General features: G+C 38.9%; 1 protein-coding gene and 1 pseudogene across 2 annotated transcripts in view; both read right to left on the bottom strand.

Annotated features, from left to right (window-relative positions):
• The window catches only part of LOC311625809 (jun dimerization protein 2-like), a 59,078-nt pseudogene extending 39,448 nt beyond the window's left edge, over window positions 1–19,630 (bottom strand). Inside the window, exon 1 of the transcript XR_014797104.1 lies at window positions 19,368–19,630. The product of XR_014797104.1 is annotated as a jun dimerization protein 2-like (transcript). The remainder of the gene's footprint in view (window positions 1–19,367) is intronic.
• On the bottom strand, window positions 4,973–24,171 carry GNRHR (gonadotropin releasing hormone receptor; the record flags this gene model as incomplete). The annotated part of the gene is made up of 3 exons (XM_084890305.1): window positions 4,973–5,217; window positions 6,148–6,367; window positions 23,653–24,171. 3 exons carry the CDS (start codon window positions 24,169–24,171, stop codon window positions 4,973–4,975), a joined length of 984 nt encoding a protein of 327 aa, XP_084746431.1.
• Between the last annotated feature and the right edge of the window lie 266 nt (window positions 24,172–24,437).

Below are 24,437 nucleotides of genomic sequence, written 5' to 3'. Positions count from 1 at the left end.
CCCTGTTTGAGATTAACCTGTGTGCATTGACGTAATTCATTGATAGCCACCTGAACTGCTGCAGGCATGAAACAGGCTTTAAAAATGGGCCGGCCCCCTGTATCAGGACCAGACCAGCCTAGCTGCTGGTCCCCAGAAGACAGCACCACTGGGATCCCGTTAAGCATGTACCCGTAGCATCAGGAACTTGTATAAGTAATAAAGTGCTGTGTGATTTGCAACTGCATATGTTCATGTGGTGTAATTCCTCCAGCAGTTAATTGAATTATTTTGTGTACGCTTAAAATTGAAATTAAAGCTTCTGGTCTCTTCGGTCCTAGACCTGCCCTTGGTACCACTTGCACAGAGTAGCCTCTTCGCTAGCAACTACTTGAGTGTCCCAACTCCTGCACGGAGTTTATCAAAAGGGACACCTTAGATAGACACCCCAGATCCTTTCCCAGGATCTACTTGGGACATAAACTTTCGTATAAATATGTTAGAATCAGCAATTCTAAACCTTGTTTTGTGATAAGGGATCTTTTGGCAGTCTGGTTTGTCCTACAAACCCCTCTAAGGATAATGTTTTTAAATGCATAAAGTAATACAAATAAGAATTAAAGAAAAGCAGTTGCTTTTAAGTATAGTTCTGTGGATGAGCCATAGATTAAATACCACCTGCATTAAGATTTTTGAATAGCCCTTTTCTTAATATATAAAAAATGCCTGAGAGTAGTTTCTTAATCATATAAGAGACAAACTGACCTATGATCATTAAACACATATTTTAACAAAGCCCTTAGGTTGTATTTTGTATATATGTATTATTTTTGCCTTTAAATACAAAAGTAAGAATTGTTATCAGTTTAAGAGTAAGTATATGATATAGGGACTTGAAAATTGGCTTAATGTGACATATATTAGGTCTAGTAATAATTAATGTCGTTTTCTAATACTTTTAAAATTGAATTTATTTATTTATTTATTTTTATTTATTTTTTTATTTTATTGATTTTGTACAGAGAGGAAGGGAGAGAGATAGAGAGTTAGAAACATCGATGAGGGAGAGTCATCGATCAGCTGCCTCTCGCACACCCCCCACTGGGGATATGCCAGCAACCAAAGTACATGCCCTTGACCGGAATCGAACCCGGGACCCTTCAGTCCCCAAGCCGACACTCTATCCATTGAGCCAAACTGGTCCCGGCTAAATTGAATTTATTTAAACAATACAACAAGATTTAATCAACAATATAGTTGCCGTTGTTTTCTACTACTTGTGCCCAACGCTCAGGAAGCATTTTAATCCTCTGTTGTAAAATTCTTGTGATTTTGATGCAAAAAATTCGGTCAATGCATTTTTGAGGCATTCTTCATTATTATATTTTTTTCCAAGAAGAAAGTTTTGCAAAGAACGAAAGAAATGGTAATCGGAAGGGGCAATATCAGGAGAATATGCAGGTTGAGGGAGAACTTCCCATTCCAACTGGCGCAGTTTTTCAGCAGTGATTCTTGCAGTATGCGGTCGTGCGTTATCGTGGTGAAGAATTACGCCCTTCCGATTAATCAGTGCGGGTTCTTTTTCTCTTAAAGCTTGGGCTAACCTTTCCAATTGGGCACTATACACTGCACTTGTAATGGTTTGGTTAGATGGTAAAAGTTCATAATGAAGAATTCCTTTAAAATTCCACCAAACACACAACATCACTTTTTTCGCATGCAAGTCAGGTTTTGGCGTGGGCTGCGGAGCCTCATTTTTGTCCAACCATTGAGGCCGCCTTTTCAAATTAACATACAGCACCCATTTTCATCTCTGGTAACAATTTGCTCTAAAACCGGCAAACGGTTTTGACGAGAGAGGAGCGAACTGCAAATTGTGACTCTTTGATTACGGTTGTTATCGGTCAACTCATGAGGAACCCATTTTCCAAACTTTTGGACTTTGCCAAGTGCACGCAATTGATTGGAAATTGTTTTTTGTGAACAATTTAAAGTTGTCGCAAGCTCTTGTTGGGTAATTTGAGGATTTTGCACCAAAAGAGCTTGAAGAGCTTCTTGATCAAAATTGGACACACGGCCTCGACCACTCTTGTCATCTAACGAAAAATTTCCCTCGCGAAATTTCTCAAACCAATGCTGGCATTTTCTGGCGCTAACTGCATCTTGACCAAGAGCACTACAGATGTTTTTTGCAGCCTCACTTGCTTTTCTTCCTAATTGGAACTCGTAAAGCATGCAGTGCCGAATATGCTCTTCATCCGCCATCTTCTTAGCCCTAGTTTTGCAACAAAAACCAAACCAAACACAAACTTTTTCAAGCAAAACTTGTTAATTGCACTTCACACTTTCTGTAGATACCACGTGTTTGAAGGTTATGTCAATGCAAGTCAACGCCAAGCAAGATTTTAAACGAATGTTAAAAACGACATTAATTATTACTAGACCCGATATATTCCTATGTTATTTAGCAGAAGTATCAAATCTTGGTAATAATATACATGCCTTTAAAGTTGAATTTGAGCATTTTGCTATATTACAAATTTTGACTTAACCAATTCACCTTTAGACTTGGACCATGGATTGGTAAATTTTTAGTAAAAAAAAAAAAAGAAGATATGAATGAACATATCCAACAGAGGAGTTCAGTGGTGAAATAGGGCAAATGGAAACAAATTGGAAAATAGAGTAGGATGTGGAAAAAAAAACACCACACACTATAATACTGAAAAACTGAAAGTATAAAAAGAGAAAAATAACGAAAGGAAAGACCTACCATGAATCTAAGTATCAACTGACTTTTCACAAGTTCATATGCCCTAGAATACTTGGAATTACATTTCATCTTTTGTGTGGCACTACATATCTTAGATGAATATAATCATATTTTACCTGTTTCTTTTTAAAAGATTTTAAAATTGATTTTTAGAGAGAGAGCAAGGCAGAGGGAGAGAGAGAGAAACATCGATGTGAGAGCAAAACATCGATCGGCTGCCTCTTGCACATCCCCTACCAGGGACTGAGCTTGCAACCTGGGCATGTCCCCTGACTGGAATCAACCTGGCAATTTTCGGTGCATGGACAACACCCTCCAACTGAGCCACACCAGCCAGGGCTATTTTACCTTTTTAAAAAAAAAATTTTTTTTTAAGTTAAGTGATGGTTGAATTTTTTAAAGTCCCTTATATAATTTTCTCATTTAGTGGGTATTATAGTCCCATTATTTTTATCTCTCCTGTTTTTCATGGAGTAGAAAAGGCTTGAATTAAAAGAGGTATTGTACCAACATCATTTGGAATTGATACCATTTCATGTGACTATTAGTAGCCATTAGTTACCCATTTACAGAGAGTTTTTCTTTTGCTTTTCCCCCATTATTCTGCTGTGTTTTTTTTTTTTTTTTTTTAACCTATCTATATTGAAATTGTGGTTTTCAGAGTTTCTTTTACATATGAAATTTCTTTGGCTTGTGCATTTGCTTGATTTCTTATTTAAGAACACAAGACAGAAAAAAAAAACACACACAACCCTTATATTAGAACAGAGAGTATAAAAAATAAATAATGGACACGGGAAATACAAATTATATATGATAAAAAAAAAACAGAGAGTATATTATGTATAAAACATAACTGGCATAGACCTTTTAGTGATTGTATTTTATAACAATAATTATTACTACTTAATTACCACAAACTCCATAGACTGTACAGCTTAAAGGAACGTTCTAAACCCTGTTGAAATCCAAACCTCTCTTAAACTCAACTTCATGTACAGTAGAGGCATTCACATAACATGTAAACAAGGAATGAGATGAACTACTTGTAAGTCTTGTCATTTTGGTAGAGTGGATGGTGGGTGATTGCTGAATATTCCAAGCATCGGAATGCTTTTGAGGCCAAACAAAATATAAGCTTCATTGCATTTTTTTAACCATAGGAGGGAAAATTGATTTTGGGGGGAGGGGAAATACTGTTTCTGTGCTACCTGTATTATTGTAGCATAAGATCAAAATTGCTGCCTAAGCCCTTTTGGAGAAAAACTCTCCAAGGATTCTGAGGTTAAGATCATGTTGTGGTTTCTCAGCCTTACTTTTTGGTAATTCTTAGCCAAAGGCCATGGCTAATATATATATATATATATATATATATATATATATATATATATATATATATATATATATATATATAACACACACACACACACACACACACACACACACTAGAGGCCTGGTGCACGGATTCTTGCACCTGTGGGTCCCTTAGTGTGGCCTGTGTCCTCTCGCAATCCATGACCTCTTGGGAGATGTCAGACTGCAGGGATTGGGCCAAAAGTAGTAGTGAGTGAGGTGGCAAATGACCAGGGAGGAGCCCAAGCCCAGTCTGGGTGTCGTGCTGCTCCCACTAATCCTGGCTCCACTGAGTCTGCTGCTGCCACCACTCAGTAGTGCTGCCACAGAGGCGGGAGAGGTCACCAGCCATGAGCCTGGCATCTTGTACCCATTGGTCAACTGAGTGGTGCTCCAACTGTGGGAGCTCACTGACAACCAGGAGGCAGCTCCTGCGTTTAGCGTCTGCCCCCTGGTGGTTCGTGTGTGTCATAGCAATGGATCAAATGGTTGACTGGTTGACCGGTAGCTTAGGGATATATAGATAGGTAGATAGGTAGATGATATATATATCATCTACCTATCTACCTATCTATCTATTTATCTATGAAGAAAATGATAATAAACCTATATAATGTATTATAGGAGGTCAGGAGGAGATTAATTCAGAAGCTAATGATTAAGGCAAGATATTTCAAGATTTCTGAAGTTTTTTTTTCTCTAGCAATTGAGTCTCTGACAATGCGATTCTTTTTAAAAAAGGATGAGAGCATAACTTTAAATTATGATTTGTTTATAAGGTTGTCTGTTGCTACCTGTTTATCATTCCCAAGTGGGAAAATTCATTACCTTGCTTGTCTTTATATGACTTCCTATGTAGCCTAATAATTACAGAGAGAAATATCCATATATGAGGGGATCAAAACATGGATTCAAAAAAGCAAAGAGAAAGAAGAAGTGATTCACTGGATCTGACACCCTATTTAACATTTCAGGATCAAACCAATACCAAATTCCTAGGACATAGTAGGGAGTCCAGCAGACAGTGAATGAAGTGGCAAAGGCAACTGTCATCTTTAGGGTCCTCAGACGAGCTCTCGGTATATTATTCTTGGATTGATTCAGTTGTAGTTCTATTAAAAGAGAAAAGAGTAGGGGTTTAAAGACCAGTTTTATTACAAGACTAAAATGGACAAAAAGGACGAGAGAATCACTAATTCATCCTAATAAATATAATGGAAGCAAATTTTAATGTTTTTAATAAATGATAATTTGTTGAAAAAGCATGTTTATGTTTCAATTTTCCATTATAGCATATCATTGATAGCAAATATTAAAGATGGTAGTGCTCTTACAATTTTCTACCAAACTAATTTGGATTTGAAATACTGTGTTACTCAAATTCTTAAAATATAAATTCAAGAGGGCAGACTGAGGTTGAGCAGAGCTGAGTTCTCTGCATCTTGGTTGTCATGCCAAGGTAGCCATGTTTACTTTACAAATTCATAAACTTCAGTTTTTGAGACTGCACCAGGTTGCTGAAGCAAAAAGTCACAACCATATTTGTAAAAGTTCCAGATGAAACAGCCAATTACACATTCAACAATTTTCCACATAGCTAACACATACAGTCACAAGCACACACACACAAATGTGCATAGTTACTTTGTGTGGATATAGAGGACTTGCTGTGAAACAGAAGAGCTTAATTTAAACAAATATTTGGCTGCCATTTAAAGTATTGTACTTTGCTATATTCTAGAAATCAGGTGTTTGATAAGAGTTGTGACAGCCCAGCAGGAACAATTCTCCAATGCTTATACTGGGTAAATGGGGCAATTGTCCTTTCATCTTTAATTCCATGGTCCAAATTTAGAACAGTAGGAGATGCAGTCTCATTTGTCAATGGAGACAATAAAAGGGTTACATCTCGAGGTGACTATGAATGTTATGAGTTAATACATACAAACTGCTTAGAACAGTATCTGGCACATAGTAAATGCCACTCTGGGCATTTAAAAACTGTTAACCCACAACTAACACCGAAGCTAAGGAATACATACTATGGGGATCCTGATGAAGGACCCGTGTGAGGGTGAAGATGATTTTTGCATTGCAGATCAACGTGATGAGAAGAGGAATGATGAAGAGGCAGCTGAAGGTGAAAAAGTTATAAAAGGCTTGATGCCACCACTGTGGAAAACTGCAGTGTGTTACACATTGAGAGAAACCGTCTGACTGTCCGGAGCCATCAGCTAAATGAATCATTCTGAAGATATATAACTGTATAAGGAAATAAAAAAATTTAAAAAAGTTGTGTTACTTTATTTCAAACAGTATTTGCATGTGTTCTTGAGAGTTTTCTGCATTCTGCTAGCTTTTTAGCATGCTGTTGCCCAAAGCAATTGCTGAGGGCTCTTGATTTACCCTTTAGGAATTTCTATGGAAAGTTGTAAGTGAATCTTTACTTAAAGTATGTTTGGATAATGTGAATAGATCTATAGGATTTTTAATTTTGTTTTGGAAATTACTTCAAATTTGCAGAGCAATCCTCAGCCAAGGATTTAAACCTTGTTTGAATTTAAATTTCAGATGAAAATGTGCTGAGTAAACTTTGCAAGTAATTTTGTTCATCATTCCATCTGCAGCTCTTAAAAACTATGGGATTTAGAATATGCCCCCAAGATATGTATTTAAATTTTATTTTTGTGACAGAAAACTCCAATAAAGTGGTAAAAACAGACAGTTGGACATGAACATACAGTTCACAAAAGAGATCCAATAGTCGCCCTTATGTATATGAAAAGACGTTCAACCTCATTCATGACAAGCGAATTGCCAATTATGGTTTCACTGAAATATAATTTTTTCACTAACAAGATTGGAAACATGGTCTCATGGCAAGGCTGTGTTGAAACAGGGACTCTCAGACATTGCTAGTGGAAATGCAAATTGGTACAACTGTTATGGAGGGGTATTTGGCTGTAACTAGCATAATACATATTCATGTACTTTTGATGCAGCAATCCTACATCCATGAATTTATATTTGGGTTATATACCCCTACCTACATTATATGAAAATACATTTGCATAGGTTATTCACTGGTGCATTGTTTGTAATAGAAAAATATTGAATTCATCTAAATACCAATTCATGGAACAGTAGCTGAATAAACTATGGTAGACCACATGATGGAGTGCTATATAGTTATAAAAATAAAGAGTAAGGAAAATCTCTCTCTCTCTCTCTCTCTCTCTCTCTCTCTATATATATATATATATATATATATAGTGTAATATGCTAATTAGACCAGACAGTTGAATAATATTCCGGATGTCCTGGACGACCCTCCAGAAGACGCCAGGGCTTCGAGGGCCAAGTCAAGCTGCTGCAGCTGCGAGGGCTGAGGCCCTTGTAAAGGTTTCATGCATCAGGACTCTAGTCCTGTCTAATAATCCTGTATAATAAAAGGCTAATATACAAATCGACCGAAAGGCTGAATGACAGGTCGCTATGATCGCACTGACTTACCAAGGGGTAGATGCTTAATGCAGGAGCTGCCTCCTGGTGGCCAGTGCACTCCCACAGGGGGAGTGCTGCTCAGCCGGAAACTGGGCTCATGGCTGGCGAGAGCAGCAGCGGTGGCAGGAGCTCTCCTACCTCTGAGCAGTGCTAAGGATGTGCAACTGACAGCTTAAGCCCATTCCCCAGACTGTGAGAGGGCACTGGCCAGACTGAGTGACACCCCCCGCCCCCCGCTGAGTGCATGAATTTCATACACCGGGCCTCTAATATATATATATGTTTGTGAGTGCACCTATGTGAACATTTATTTATTTTCCAGCTCTTGGAAAATAAGAGAGATCCTAGGGATAATGACACATTAGTGCTCAAATCTTGATTTCTAGCTGTCACTCTCTACCAAAGGAACAAGCGCTCATTGGAGAAGTGGGTGATGCCAAGGCTTGGGCAGGCAAAGTACAGTATGTGCTTAGAACAGCTTCTTGTGCCAAAAGTCAGGCAGTAGTCAGAGAGTGACAGAGCCTGTCAAAAGTGATCGGGGACCAGCTTGAAAGAGCTCCCATTGGCCAAATCTAGGGCAGTTTAAGCTTGATAATAAAGGAAACAACTGATATATAATGATAAACTATTGAATAAAGTAAGAATACACAGGTTCATTCCAAAAATAAATTACAAAACAACAACAAACAAATATGGAGGGGGAAAGCTCTCTGTTACCATAGAAAGGAAGAATGGGATTACAGTAGTGGTAATCTATAAAAAGTGATTCAGGCAAGAATCATCAATGCATTGTAAAAACATTGGTGAAAGTGCAGAAAACAGGTTACTTACATTTCTAAAAATATCTACCTACATTATGTTCACTATAAAGAGTAAAATAACTATCATTATAATAGAGAAATAACCCAATGACTAAAGTTAATATTGCTTGGAATGGGGCCAGTGGACAGCATCTGTTTCCTTTTATAATGCACTAAGAAGAACTCAGCATCACTTCTTTTGTATTTCTGCTGAAGGTGCATAACTTGAAACTAACCATGAAAAACCACCATAAATTAAGGGGCACTCTACAAAGTAACTGGCCTGTACTCTTAAAATGTTAGTATCATGAAACAAACAAAAAGAATGAGTAAAGGTTGAAGTATAAAGAGGTCCCAAGAGACATGGCAACTCAGTCTACCACATAATCTTAGATTATCTTTATTAAAAGGGACATCACAGCCCTGGACAGCTTGGCTCAGTGGATAAAACGCCAGCCCACGGGACTGAGGGGTCCAAGGTTTGATTCCAGCCAAGGGCACATGCCTGGGTTGAGGGCTTGATCCCCAGTAGGGGGCTTGCAGGAGGCAGCCGATCAATGATTCTCTCTCATCACTGATGTTTCTATCTCTCTCGCCTTCTCCCTTCCTCTCTGAAATCAATAAAGAAATATATTTAAAAAATAAAAGGGACTTTACAATGACGGATGAGATATGAATAAGGTATAGAGATTAAATAATAGTATTGTATCAGTGCTATTTTTTTGATTTTGATACTTGTGATTATATGTGAGAAAAGTCATATTGAAATATTGAGAGGGAACATCTTATCTGGATTTATTTTTAAGCATTTCAGAAAATATATTTATGAGAGAGAACAAAACAAACAAGTGTAGTACAATGCTAATATTTGGGGAATCTGAGGGAAGTGTATTCAAGAAATCTTTGTACAATTTTTGCAATCTTTTTCTAAGTGTGAAATTATGCTATTTTAAAAAGCACAAATTGAATCAACTATTAAAGAAATGTTGCAAGCTGTTTTCAAAAGTGAGTTGCGGGGACATTCATCAAACACACTCTTACCTAGTCATTTACAAGCTTTTCCACCAAAAAACTTTAATTTACTATGAAACATTAATAAAATAGAAAGATAAGAAGGCCAAAGCACTTAAAAACTGATAGCAAGTAAATTCAAACAAAAACATTATAGGATTTTTTTTTAAAAAAACCTGTGGTCTATTATTTCTTCTTTTTAAAAATTGAATTATAATTGACTTATAACATTATATTAGTTTCAGGTGAATAACATAATTTGATGTATATATTCTTTTTAAAAAATATATACTTTATTGATTTTTTACAGAAAGGAAGGGAGACAGATAGAGAGTTAGAAACATTGATGAGAGAGAAACATTGATCAGCTGCCTCCTGCACACCCCCTACCGGGGATGTGCCTACAACCAAGGTACATGCCCTTGACCGGAATCCAACCTGGGACCTTTCAGTCCACAGGCCGAAGCTCTATCCATTGAGCTAAACTGGTTAGGGCTGATGTATATATTCTAAATGATCACCACATTAAGTCTAATTTCTATCTGTCACCCTGAAAGGAATTTTAGGGATACAATGGACAGGTTTAGGGAGTTTTAGGAATAAAGAGGTTCCATGGGGAGGAAGGCATAGGTGAAGGCCAGGAGCCACCAGAAGGCACACATTCACCAAGAAAAAAAAAAAAAAAGTGCCACAGGATAAGGGGAGAAGAAGACATCCATTCACAGAAGACAGGGAAAAGCCACAGGATATGGGGAAAGAAAAAGGATAGCGAAATGCCAACTAATGGGAGAAAGAGGAGAACAGATTTTCACAGGAGATAGAAAATTCTATCATTGAAGGGGGAGAGAATGAGAGGGACACAACCACGTGGGGAATGGGCTTTGAAGCTGATATTCTGCAAAAGAGTGACAAATTAGAAGGCAGTATGAAGAGACAAAGAACTGCAGCCTTTATAAACTTTAGCAAAAAAGAGCTTGGTGGGTTACCCCCTTGGGACCCCTTCCCTACGTGAGAGTACTCGCTTCCAATAAATTTCCACTCTTTCTTCTACCAGCTTTTGTTCATGGCTTCATTCCTCAAATTCATCTGGATGAGAACCTGGGAAAGAAATCACCCTTGCATCCTTCTCAAGGAAACAACTGGAATCAACCACACAGTTACACATTTTCATTGTGACGCTTATAAGTTCAGTATAGTCCCATGGTGTACATTACATCCCTATGACATTCATAACTGGAAATGTGTGTGGTTTGCTCCTCTTCACACACCGCTTCCTGCTTCTGACCATCACCATTTTTTTTCTTTGTATCTAGGAGCTTGTTTTTCTTTTTCTTTTTAATGCTGTACATGTAAGAAATAGTATATAGTATTTATCTTTTTTGATTTGTTTCACTTAGCAAAGTACCTACAAGGTCCATCCATGTTGTTACAAATGGCAATTTTCCTTCTTTTTTATGATTGAATAATATTCCAGTGTGTGTGTGTGTGTGTGTGTGTGTGTGTGTGTATACACTTCTTTATACATTCATCCATAAATGGACATAGGTAATTTCCATATCTTGGCTATTGTATCTAATGCTACAGTGAACATGGGAATGCATATATCTTTTCAATTTTAGTGTTTTTGTTTTCTTCAGATAAATACCCAGAAATGGAATTGCTGGATCATACTGAAATAGGACTTTTAGAGGTGAAATAGGCAGGTTTAGGGAATTTTTAGAATTGGGGGGTCCATGGAAAAAACACACAGGACTACAGAACAGAAGTTACACTTCCATAAGATAAGGGAGCAGCAACAGTTACAATTCCATAAGACAAGGGAACTGGGAGGCCGAAGCCGGTTTGGCTCAGTGGTGGAGCATAAGTCTGCGGACTGAAGGGTCCTGGGTTCCATTCCAGTCAGGGGCATGTACGTTGGCTGCGGGCACATCCCCGGTGGGGGATGTGCAGGAGGCGGCTGGTCGATGTTTCTCTCTCATCGACGTTTCTGGCTCTCTATCTCTTTCCCTTCCTCTCTGTGAAAGATCAATAAAATATATATTAAAAAAAAGGGAACTGGGAGGAGCAAAAAGGTCTATAGTTACAAAGTAAATAACAAGGCATAAAGCCCAGAGGGAATAGAAGAAGAGTGAGGGAATTGGGCCTCAGGAGTTACTATAGTAACCAATTCAAAAGGGAATATTTACCAATCAGAAGGGATATCAGGACATAGGGACTTGTCGCCTTTATAAACCACGGAAACAGGAAGTCTGTGGGACTCTTTCCCCATCCCCAAATGGGATTCTGTACTTGTTCTTCAACAAATCCCCACCTTTGCTATACCATCTTCCATCTGTGAATTCATTCTTCAACTCAGATGGACAGAGAATCCGAGGAGCCATCCTGCCCAAGGGGACACCACGTTTTCCAGCACAAAACCCCCATATCAACAGGGTAGCTCTATTTTTAATCTTTTGAGGAACCTCCATACTGTTTTCTACAGTGGCTGTATCAATTTACATTATTAGATAGGATTACAATGTTGATTTTTATTTTCAAGGGCAAAAATAATCTTAAAATCAGTCCACTAGAGGGCGCCCAATGATCATATAAATAATCTTAAAATCAAGAAACTCAAACACGTGGTCAGATAATTCTATTTTATGATCCTGACCAACTTTTTCCTCAATATAAAGTGATTCTTTCAGTTTTCCATACTTCTTTTCAAGCTACCTTACTTAAAGCTCAGTTTTCAATTTGACCAAACAGATGTGAGTTGAAGTCTTTGGAAGGGTTACTTTACAGAGAACCTGAAAGTCGTATATTTCTTTAAAATCTTTCCTTCCCTATCCACGTTCCCAATTGTAATTGGAGCCAGATGACCTGAGTTTTACTTTATTATCTGAACTGGGCCACATTTTCACTTTAATATTTTAAGTTATAATGATGAAACTTTCAATAATAGTGACTTTGAAATATGGTACTATAATCTGAATTTTTAAAAAATACATTTCATTAATTTTTAGAGAGAGAGGGAGAGGGAGAGAGACATGGAAACATCAATGATGAGAGAGAATCATTGATAGGCTACCTCCTGAACACCCCCTACTGGGGATCCAGCCTGCAACCTGGGCATGTGCCCTGACTAAAATCTAACTGGTGACCTCTTTTTTTTCCTGGGTTGATGCTCAACCGATGAGCCACGCTGACTGGGCTGATTTGAATTTTGGTTATCATCTTTTTTTTATTTAACAAATACTTTTCTGTTTATGTGTGTGTTTTAGTTCTCACCTTAGGATATATGTTTTTATTGATTGTTTGATTTTAGAGAGAGGAAGGGAAAGAGAGAGAGAAAAAAAACATCGTTGCGAGAGAGAAACATTGTTTGGTTGTTTCCCAAATGCACACTGACTGGGGATTGAACCCACAACCTAGGTATGTTCCCTGACCGGGAATCGAACCTGCAACCTTTGTGTGTATGAGATGATACTCCAATCAACTGAGCCACCTGGCCAGGGCAAAAATGCTTATTTTTAAAGCAACTCCTTGATTAAAAACCATATTAGGTGCTGTCTGTACTAAACAACAAACCAGATACATCCTGCTATCAGAGTATTAAATATTTGGTAAAGAAGATAGAGCATGTATGTGACACTTGCAATACAAAACAGATTGTGATAAGTTTAAAAAGAGAGGTATAGTGAAGTGTTATGGAAAATCAGAAAGTTACTTGCCCATCAATTAGTTTTTTGAGGCTTGGTTCAGTTCATTTTATGCTCAAGGCAACATTCATTTTAATGATTATTCGAGGGATCACTTTACTTCCAGTGGTTCTTTTGTCCTTGGATTATATTTCTTTATGTTTCTCCTCTCTTATCCTTGACCCCAGTTTCATTAGTGTTTGCTTTATTTCGACATAAACAAGAGCAATCTGTTTTCCTTTCAGTCAAATGCAGATGCTCATTTCTTTTTAGGATATTATCTTTAACCCTTACCTTACCCAGGACTAATTACACCATTACCTAATCTTTTCCAAAGGTGATGTGATTCAGTTTCCTCATCTATAAAATGGAGATGCTAATAGTATCTACCCCTAGGTGCTATCGTGATAATTAAACAAACAAATATTTGGAAAGTGCTTAGAATAGTGCCTGGCACACAGCACTATATAAGTCACAACCGCTATTAGAATAAAACTAGAGTCCCAGTTCATGAAAATTGTGCATGGGGGGTGTGCCCCTCAGCCCAGCCTGCACCCTCTCCAATCTGGGACCCCTCAAGGGATGTCCGACTGCTAGGATCAAGCTTAAACAGGCAGTCGGACATCCCTCTCACAATCCAGGACTGCTGGTTCCCAACTGCTTGCCTGCCTGCCTTCCTGATTGCCCCTAACCAATTCTGCCTGCCAGCCTGATCACCTCCTAACCACTCCCCTGCCAACTTGATTGATGCCTAACTGCTCCCCTGCCAGCCTGTTTGCCCCTAACTGGCCTCTGCTGCAGCCCTGGGTCCCCTCCAACTGCCCTTCCCTGCAGGCCCGATCACCCTCAAATTCCCTCCTCTGCCAGCCTGGCCACCCCTAACTACCCTCCCCTACAGGGTTGATCATCTCCAGCTGCTCTCCCCTGCTGGCCATCTTGTGGTGGCCATCTTGTGTCCACATGGGGGCAGTCATCTTTGACCACATGGAGGCAGCCATCTTATGTGCTGGAGTGATGGTCAATTTGCATATCACTCTTTTATTAGAAAGGATAGAGGCCTGGTACATGGGTGGGGGCCAGCTGGTTTGCCTTGAAGGGTGTCCTGGATCAGGGTGGGGGTTCCCTTGGGGCACGGGGTGGCCTGGGCAAGGGGCCTGTGGTGGTTTGCAGGCTGGTCACCACCCCCAGCAACCCAAGTAGAAACCCTGGTACCTGGGATTTATTTATCTTCTATAATTGAAACTTTGTAGCCTTGAGCAAAGGAGCCCAAAGCAATCCAGGGCTGCAGAAACTTGGCTTCCTCCATCACCAGGGGCAACTCAAGCCTCCTGATCTCTCCAGCTCTGTGGCAGGTGCCATTTTTGTTGGGATTTCTTTATCTTCTATAATTGAAACTTTGTAGCCTTGAGTGGAGGCTTGGATGGCCAGGGTGTGCGGAAAGTTTGGCTTCCTCCATTACAAGGGGAACCCAAGCCTCCTGCAGCCATCTTGGTTAGGTTAATTTGCATACTTATTCCTGATTGGCTGGTGGGTGTGACTTGTAGGTATAGCAGAGTGATGGTTAATTTGCATATCACTCTCTTATTAGATAAGATTAGTGGCCCAGCGCACGAAATTTGTGCATGGGTAGGGTCCCTAAGGCTGCCCAGTGATCGCAGCTAATCAGGGCCTTCTGGCTGCTGGTCAGGGCCTCCCTTCCCTGGCTGCTGGTTGCTGTCCACGGCCTCCCTTCCCAGCTGCCAGCTGCCTGCTGGGGCCTTTCATCATTCCATGCCACCTCCTGGTGGTCAGTGCACATCATAGTGAGTGATAGAACTCTGGTCTCCTGGTCGAACTCCCATGGGGACACTTTGCATATTAGCCTTTTATATATATTGATTTTTGTGGTGCAGAGCTTATAAATATGTGTTCATATATATTTATTTATATATTTGTAAATATATGCCATCTTTTTATTCCTGAAATCCCTTAACTATTCTCACATTACAATTTTCCTGTCTTTCCCTTTCCTTCAGGTAAAAAGGAAATAGACAATGCTGTAAGTGTAGGTATAGTGCAGTAGTTAAAAGCTCTGAGTATGAAGGTAGTTGGGTGCACTGACACCTCCACTTACTAGATGGTAATGTTGGGCATATTATATAACATTCTTATCCTTAGTTTGTTCAGGAACAAAATAAGGGCCATAATCATATCTAATTCATAGAGTTGTTGGAGCCTTACATGAATTAATGAACACAAAAGCATTTAGTAACTTCCTAGCCAATATTTATGGCCTCCATAACTATTATTTTTCATCATCATCATCATCATCATCATTATTGTTGTTATTTGTTATTAATTTGCTCTTACTGTGCTCCAGTACAGTTCTTGGCATATTGTGTGGGTGTATGATGAGTATTTATTGAATTTAAGCTGCCTGTCAAGTTCAAAAGTGCATTCTAGCACTATAAATTTTCTGTGTCAAGGCAAGCCTCTACACATCTTCAGACCACACATCTTTATACCAAAGATTGAAGGATGGCTCATATATCTTGCCTGTAGGCCTAGGTTAACTATAGAGTTTAAGTACTGTCAATAGGTAATGCTTCATATTAAGCAGTGGTATGAACTAGTGGTATAAACTCTTTCTGTAAATAACCTGCTACTCTGGAATTCTTGTGGTCTTAAATGACTGTTATTGAAAACCATGTAATTTTTAATTATATATGGACACACCTAATTCAGGAAATGCTTTCTTCTCAACATGTACTTACCAGCCTAACCACAGATGCTCTTAAATCAGATCTTCTTTGGATCATGTTTGTTGCCTTTTTTTTTTTTTTTTTAAACTTTTCTTTTTTCTCTACTCTTCCCTTTTCTTCTTTTCCTCCCTTCTTCTCTCTCTCCCTCCTTTTCTTCCCTCTTTTCCTTTTTCTACTTTTAAAAAATTATGCCTCCAATACTTGATTTATTATGTACCTATCAGAGTGAGTAGGATAGTTTGGTGACTAGGGAGTAGGTTGGCCAAATTTATTAGTCAGAATAAATTTGAAATAATCAACCTTTATATAAGCAATTCTCTTTATCGTTTTTTTAAACAACTATGCATTTCAATGCCCATATTTCTCTATTATTTTCCCACCTGACTTGATAAAAGAAGAATGAAAATAGGAGGAGAGGAAGAAATAAACATTAATTGAGTGTTTGTAAAGTCTTATAGATGATACTTTATATATCTTATTCTTTATAATGTAGTCTTTAAAGTGCATTTAAACTTAATTAATTTACAAAGAATCAAATAGCTGGTAAGAGATAGTATTGAGACTTAAAGTCAACTTTATTTTAATCCAATATCCATGCCATTTGTACTATCTCATTGCCTGTCATACTTTGTTGCAGGGAGATGTACGATTTTCAGAGAGACTATTACTGGGGCTAGTGCATAGCCAAGCAGAAGATTGGGCCTCCCTTATCCCTATTCAACCAGAGCATATCTGTTTTATTTATTGGGGCTTCACATAGATTTTTTTAAAAAAAAAACTCCATTACTAGTAAAAAGTTTGAAAGTTTATACAGTACACTATGCTAAAACTTTTGGAAATATATCTCCAAACCATCCTAGAATGCAGTTTCTGAGGTTAGTAATAAGGAAGGTGGAAACCCAAGGTGGCCAATTTGAAACTTTGTCTTTCTAAGCTGTCGCAAAATGTCATAAATTCTCAGATTGCCAGGCCTGAATTTTGACAAATAACTTGTTATATTTTTTAACCTGGTAATGAATTACTCAAGTAATAGAAAATTAATATATGCACCAAGGGATGGAGATTAAAGTCCATTGTAAATTAGCCGCGACAGGATGTATCTTTGTCAACGGGCTTGTCCCCAGAGTGTGGTGAAGCGTGAAGTACACTCACCATGTGTCACCGTCTAGAAATAAAAAGCCCTATGTCTCGTCTTCAAATACAAGTAACATTAGTCACAGGGTTGAAACCCCATTTCAGAGATAGCAGAGAGCCATCATAAAAATAAAAACTGGCATTAATAATAATAATAAAAAATAACAACAGGTCAGGTGACATTGGGAGAGCCAACAAATCCTTTAAACCAGTGGTTTCCAAACTGCAGGTTGTGCCTATCAAGTAGTTGTAATCAACAGTTAAAAATAAGATGGAACAGAGTAGATATTTGTTTAATGAAAAATCTTTCCTCAGTCACAGGTATGTGAGAGAAAGACAGACAGACAAACCATGTATCTATGTAGTAGGTATACTGCCAAAAAGGTTTGAATGTCATTATTTTCAAAGGTTCTTTTTGGAATTTATCTCATGCATAAAATGGGGATAATAACATGGTTCTACTGCACTTCTTAGAGTTAATGTAAATATAAAAGAAGATCACATATTTTAGGTTTTTCAGGAAATTTTACACATTTCCTTACAAATTTAAAGTGCTGCTGAAAGTAAAGATGGGTCATTTGTTTTATAAAAAATATGTTACCATAATTTCTATGACCCGTATTCACATAAATCTCTCAAATACAGAGTAATGCATTTGAAAATCAAGGTATTTATCACTTGAAATTTCTAAACAATTTAATTTTATGTTTTCTTTTTATTACATTAAAATAGATAAGTATTTGGCATTTCTTCCTGTTGTTGCTGTGATATACTTAGATGGAAATAATTGAGGTAAAAAATCAATGTTTTTTTTTTTTTTACAGCTTTTGGGAGAGTTCTTTTATTTTTATTTTATTTTTTTATTTTATTTTTAAAAAATATATTTTATTGATTTTTTACAGAGAGGAAGGGAGAGAGAGAGAGCGAGCTAGAAACGTCGATGAGAGAGAAACATCGACAGCTGCCTCTTGCACACCCCCTACCGGGGATGTGCCCACAACCAAGGTACATGCCCCTGACCGGAATCGAACCTGGGACCTTTCAGTCCGCAGACCGACGCTCTACCACTGAGCCAAACCGGTTTCGGCTGGGAGAGTTCTTTAAAAAAAAAAAAAAAAGTGAAATTGTGGGTTTGTCTTTCAGTTATCATAAATTGGCTTATTTCTACTGTTTTAACTTTCATCTACATCAGTATTCCAAAATACCCAACCACTTTTTGAATAGCCATCCTATATAATAAAAGGCTAATATGCAAACTGTCCCCTTGACTGGGAGTTTGACCAGGAGTTCTACAGGAGTCCGACCAGGGGGTGAGACCAGCTGGCCAATCGCCCTCAGTCCCTCTCCCAGGCCAGCCTTGCCCCTGATTGCCCCCCCCCCCCCCCCCCCCGCCCTCCCAATCCTGATCTGGGTGGGGCCGACTGGCCAACTGCCCGTGCTCCCTCCCCACTGCTGGCCAGTCCCAATGGCCAGGATCAGGCCAGTGGGTCAACCTCCCTCGGCCGCTCCTCCCAGACTGAACAGCCTGTTGGCCCTGATTGGGGCAGCCAACTTCCAGCAGCCCCTTCCTCCATGCTGCTGGCCAACCTTGCATGGCCCTGATCAGCTCAGATCACTGGCCAGGCTGAGGGACTCCACCCATGTATGAATTCATGCACTGGGCCTCTAGTCTCTCTCTATAAAAGCCTAAGAGACTGTTATGATGGAACAACCAGAAGGACTGGAAGGACTGGTCGCTATGAGATGCACTGACCACCAGGGGGCAGATGCTCAACGCAGGAGCTACCTACAGCCCACAGGCCCCGAATGACAATGGGGCTTGCAGGCCAACTTCCTGGTTTCTCCCCCTGGCTGGCAGGCCCTGTTGGGGCTGGGCCCCCAGTCTGGGGGGGACTAGGGTGGGTGGGAGTAGATGCCACCTCTTTCCCAGGGGACTGGTGGCCAACCTCCTGGGTCCCTCCCCCGCTCCCTCCAGGTGGCAGGCCCTGATTGGCCAACAGCCCATCTGCTGTGGTGGCAGTTGGCCCCTCCCCATGGCCCAATCACCTGATCAGGGTCTGCTGCCCAACCTCCCAGTCCCTTCCCCCAGCTGGCAGGTCCCAATTACCTGATCTGGGTTGTGGAACTGAGTGTGGGTGGCAGTGGATGCAGACAGCGAGGAAAGGAGGAGGGGGTGAGGCAGATGGTGGGGAACCTGATCAGCCCTGATTGCTGGCCAACCATAGAGACCCCACCCATGCATGAGTTTTGTGCACTAGGTCTCTAGTACTTATATAAAGACCGTATATCGTCAATATCATGTCCTAAAGCAAATGTTTTTAGCCCCTTTCAAAGCCTGCCTTTCCTCCCCTTTCAGATAGATTAGGCCAGCGTTTTTCAACTGCTGTTCCACGGCACACTAGTGTGCCGTGAGATGTTGCCTGGTATGCCGTAGGTGCAGACAAGACAAGAATTTTATAATTTTTCACTATTTTGTTTACTTAATATTTCATAATAAAGTAATTATAAAATACTTTCTTTGTGTTTATTTGATTCCTATTCAAGAGAATTACTTTATATATAGTCAATATAGGCACAGAGTTAAATTTTTTAACATTTTCTAATGGTGGTGTGCCTCGTGATTTTTTTCATGAAACAAGTGTGCCTTTGCCCAAAAAAGGTTGAAAAACACTGGATTAGGCAGACAAAGAAACTAACACTCTTCTCAACCTACCTGCCTGTTTCTGTGGTTTTACCGTTAAAACTCCTCGATCAAAAAATGCCAGAGCTTTATTTTACTCCCCTCTATTATTAACCCCCTACTACTAAAGCCAGCTTCTTGCCAAGCTTTGCTTTTTGTTTGAAATGTCCCTTGTAATTACTATCAGTTCTCTCTGACTCCACCCTAGCCCTCAGCCTAATCACCTCTTTGCCAGATGTTCTGAAAAAGCTTCTTTATCTCTCTGCTCTCTATACACATTTTATTGAAATATTTTTTGTTAAAAATTATTTTAGTAATGTACATAACATGATGACTATATTTAACACTGCTGTATGATATATAGGAAAAGCTATTAACAGATTAGATTCTAATAGTTCTCATGACAAGAAAAAAATTTTTTTTTCTTTCTTTATTGTATCTTAATGAAATGATGGATGTTAGCTGCACCTATTGTGGTAATTATTTCACAATATATGCATGTTGTTGTTGTTTTTTTTTTTAAGGTAAAGTGGTACATTTATTAAGGTATGTTAAGTTCAAATAAGTCACTCAAAGTATTAGAATACCATCATATAAATAAATGTCAAAGGTTATGTTTAGGAAATAGATAAAAATACAAAAATTTGGCCCAACTGGTATGACTGAGTGGTTGAGTGTTGACCTATTGCCCATCTCTTATTGAGATTTCTCTTTCTCTATCCCTCTCCTTTCCTCTCACTCTAAAATTAATGATATTTAGAATACAAAATGCTAAAATTAATTAGTTAAAATATTAGTAGCCAAAAATATAAAAACGATGTTCTTTTGTGTATTTATACTCAAGAGAGTTAAAAAAAAGATCGGCACTTTCTACACTGAGGATATCAGGAAGTCAATTTACCGTTATGTTTTAAGGAGTCTTAAAAATGTTTGTACGCTTTTACTCAGCTATTCCAATTTAAATTCCATAAGAAGACACTTGGGAGAAGATTTTCATTGTACTGCGTGTTTTATAATAGAGAAAAAGGAAAGAAGTGGTACATTAAATACAGGTGGGGTTCCCCCGGCACGGGATCGTGTTGGCTGAAACTTGGGCAGCATGGAAACGCGTCCTTGCTCTGCGTGCGTCGCGGCACCACAGCACTGTGCCGAGTGAGGACTGCCGGCACTCAGCACCTGGCCGGACGCGGGCAGATGGCAGACGGACAGAAGCTGGATGTCCATAACAGATCCCCTATAAGGGTGTCCTGGTGTGATAATAAAGGAGACTGTGACTGTCACGTGTCAGTTTGCATTTGAATTTAATTTTTTAGCCTCATCTGAGCTTATGTGTATTGACTTTAGAGAGAGGAGACGATATATATATATATATATATATATATATATATATATATATATATATATATATATATATATATAATCAGTTGCCTGCCATACACACAGCCCTACCTGGGATTGGACAGGAAACCTAGATTTGTGCCCTGACTGGGAAGTGAACCAGAAGCCTTTTGGTGTACTGGATGATGCTCCAACCAACTAAGCAACTTGTCAGGGCTGCATTTGAATTTACACAGACATTAAAATGAAGACACTCCCAGTTAAAGAAAGGGTAAATCATTTTATATAGCTTTTTATGAAAAAAGATGGGTACAATAATGCACACATTATGATAACTTTGTAAAATGCTAGGATCAGGGAAAAGTAACACTTGCTCTTTACATCTATGTACCAATTTTCTATGATAAACAATTTTTTATAGGTACAAAAACAAACAAAAAGTGCATATCTCCAATATAATTTCACAATATATGTAAGTCACTCCATCATGTTGAACACCATAAATTCATTCAGTGATGTATGTCAATTCCAAAAAGAAAAAGATAATTTTACCCTTTGCATAGGTCTCACAGCTATATCACTCCCTCATTAATTTCAAAATTCCCTTGCTTTCAATGGCTATAATATAAATCCATTTGACCCCATTTATTAATTCATTTATCCAAACTTTGTTTTGTTTTGTTTTGTTTGTAAAATGTGAAAGATTTATTTCATCTGAAAAAAACCAAGAGTACCCAAACATTTCACATTTCTATTTTTGTTAGGTATATTATTGGGTACTGTAAATATGAAATATGTTGAACACAACAGTCTCCACTTTTTAGGAGCATAGACGGGCAAACAGCGTAATCACATTACTTAATGACAAAGAAATAGTATCCTTTGAGGTTAAAGAAAGGGGTCAACAACCAAATCTAATTTCCTGCTGGTCCCAACTCTCAATTCGTCACTTTACCCAAACACAGCTTCTATAAACATCACACTTTCAACCCTTGTTAAAAATATATGTGCTCCTTGACTTATTTTTTTCCATCCAAATACTATCCGTCTTTAAAAAGTTGGCCAATCATAACTTTACCCTCAAATTTTCCTTCACCATTTGAAGTCATACTCATCTCTCCCGCTTCTTATCTTTGTAATAGGTTTTAAACAATTTGGTATATAGTTAAATTAGCTTTATATAAGTTCTATTTCCACAACTGAATTACCTTTTCTCTGAGGGCAATTCTTAAAATTTCGTCAATACCAGGCTCAGTGCTAGAAACCCAACCTGTGGTTATCTTCTCCAAGAAAACCAATCAATAAGCAGCACTTGCACTTTAAAGAAACAAAATGGAAAATATCAAAACATAGCCTTAGCTAAATAACTTAATTTCAAGCGATATATTTGCTAAACCTATTCTTATCTACTCATTCACTGTGAGAATAATTGTAATGTACTTTTCCCCAGGGAAATAAAAACATTTTTGTGTTTTCCCCATTTTCCCTGTTATAAAACAAACACTAATTGGTTAACAAAAAATATTGGTTGAATGAGGAATTAGTGAAAAAACCTAGTTACCCAGCTTTCCTTTGTCTTGTACTATTTATATAGTGAGTCTTGCATTGCCTCTTTTTTTTTTTTTTTTTTCTTCTTCCCTTTACCATCTGGCCAGTTTAGAATGTCTAAATAAATTTTCATTTTTGGCACATTTTTGGAGGATCCTGGTTAACTCTGACTTTACTTCTTAATACCCCCTTGAGCTCAGAGTTCTTCATCTAGTGCATTTACATGCACACAGAGAACTTGTTTATTTGTTACTAAAGGATCTTTCTATTTGCAAGAATGTGTCCTTTTCTTCAAAGGATGACTTCTGACCGAGGCAGATTCTATAGGTCAATTCACCGGGTAGCCTCTGTTGAAAGCAATCTGGAGAGATCTCCATCTGCCTGCTGCAGGAGCCGGCCTGTGCCTGCACCAACAGTCCTAGAGTTTTGCTAATAGTCAGTTACAGTTTAACTTTTCTCCAGAAAAGTTTAAGTCAACCTCAGGGAAATATTCAAAATTCCAGAAGTTCAAGATTTTCTTCTTTTCCTCCTTTTTTCAATCCCACTCAGCTGCACATTTTAGATCAACACACTCCTTGAGAACAATTCTCTCTGAACTGCAATGACAGAGTTCTCAACGTTTCCACTCGAGAGGTCCCAAATAAGACAAATTATAAGACCTTTCTATCTATGCAAATTTCATAGTTCCCAAAGAGCTTCTCATTTTGCCATGTCAACCAGAGCAAAAAAGAAAAATAGGTGGAAGACTAAGGTGGGAATGGGGTCACGCTTGAGAGTGGCTACCTTTTGGGGGAGTAGTTAGTATGTACCAGAGATTATTCTAGACACCTTAATACACGTTCATTTAATCACACAGGCTGCATGAAGTAGGCATTACCTCTATTTCATAAATGAAGGAACTGAAACAGAGAGGTTAAGGAACTTGCCTGAGGGAACAGTGTTAGGATTGAACTCTATTCTAGGATTGAACTCTATTCTCTGATTTCCAGAGCCAAGCTCTTAAGGATAATACAATACTGCCCTTGATTTACAACAAAACAATACTAGTACTCAGGTTTAGATAATAAATCTGTGATGGCCACAGTGCGACACGTTCATGATAATGGTTTACCTGTGGTCCAGCAAAGAGGCTGCTGAGGAGCCAGGCCATGCCAATCAAGGATTGTTCCAGTTTGCTGTTGCTCACGGGTAGGGGTCTCGTGATGGCCAGGGAGCGGTCCAGGCTGATCACCGCCATCATGAAGGCTGGGGCGTACATGGAGAAAAGCTTCAGGTAGCTGAGCACTTTGCAGAGGAGCTCTCCCCCGTACCATTGGACTGTAATGTTCCACATGCCGTCCAGCGGCATGACGATCAGCGTCTCCAACAGGTTGGCTAAGGTCAGATGTTTTAAAAGCACATTCATTCTCGAGAGCTTTTTCCCTTTCTCTTTCTTCTGAGTCCACTGCTTAAGTTTCAACAAGAAGGTAGCATTGAAAGCCGTGGAGAGTAGAAAAAGGACGAAAGTAACGGTCACTCGGATCTTTCCAGACAAGGTCAGGGTGGGGAGGCTGCCCTGCATCAGCGGGCTGCTGCTGTTGATGGATGAACAGTGGTTTTGACTCTGATCAGCAGAGGCACCATTTGCCATATTTCACAGTTGGTAGAGCTTCAAGACTTGTGCTTCTGGCACTTCTGGTGTTTTATTGTAATTGAACCCATTTTATTTCTGTCACCGGTTTAGATTTATGACAGATTTTGTGCTGGCACACTTTAATGCAAAAGATCAAGGTGAACTTGTTTTGTGGGTTTATAATCCAACAGAGTGCTAAAACAGAGCCTGCCAAACACATTCTGAGGGCCAAACGTAACTGTAGAAGTCCAGCAGATGGTCTGGTTGTCACAACATTTTTCCTG

This window comes from Pipistrellus hanaki (genome assembly GCF_964339955.1).
Source record: "Pipistrellus hanaki genome assembly, chromosome: 1".
Taxonomy (NCBI): Eukaryota; Metazoa; Chordata; class Mammalia; order Chiroptera; family Vespertilionidae; genus Pipistrellus; species Pipistrellus hanaki.
The sequence above is the reverse complement of the archived record's forward strand: the minus strand, read 5'-3'. Positions and strand labels throughout refer to the sequence as shown.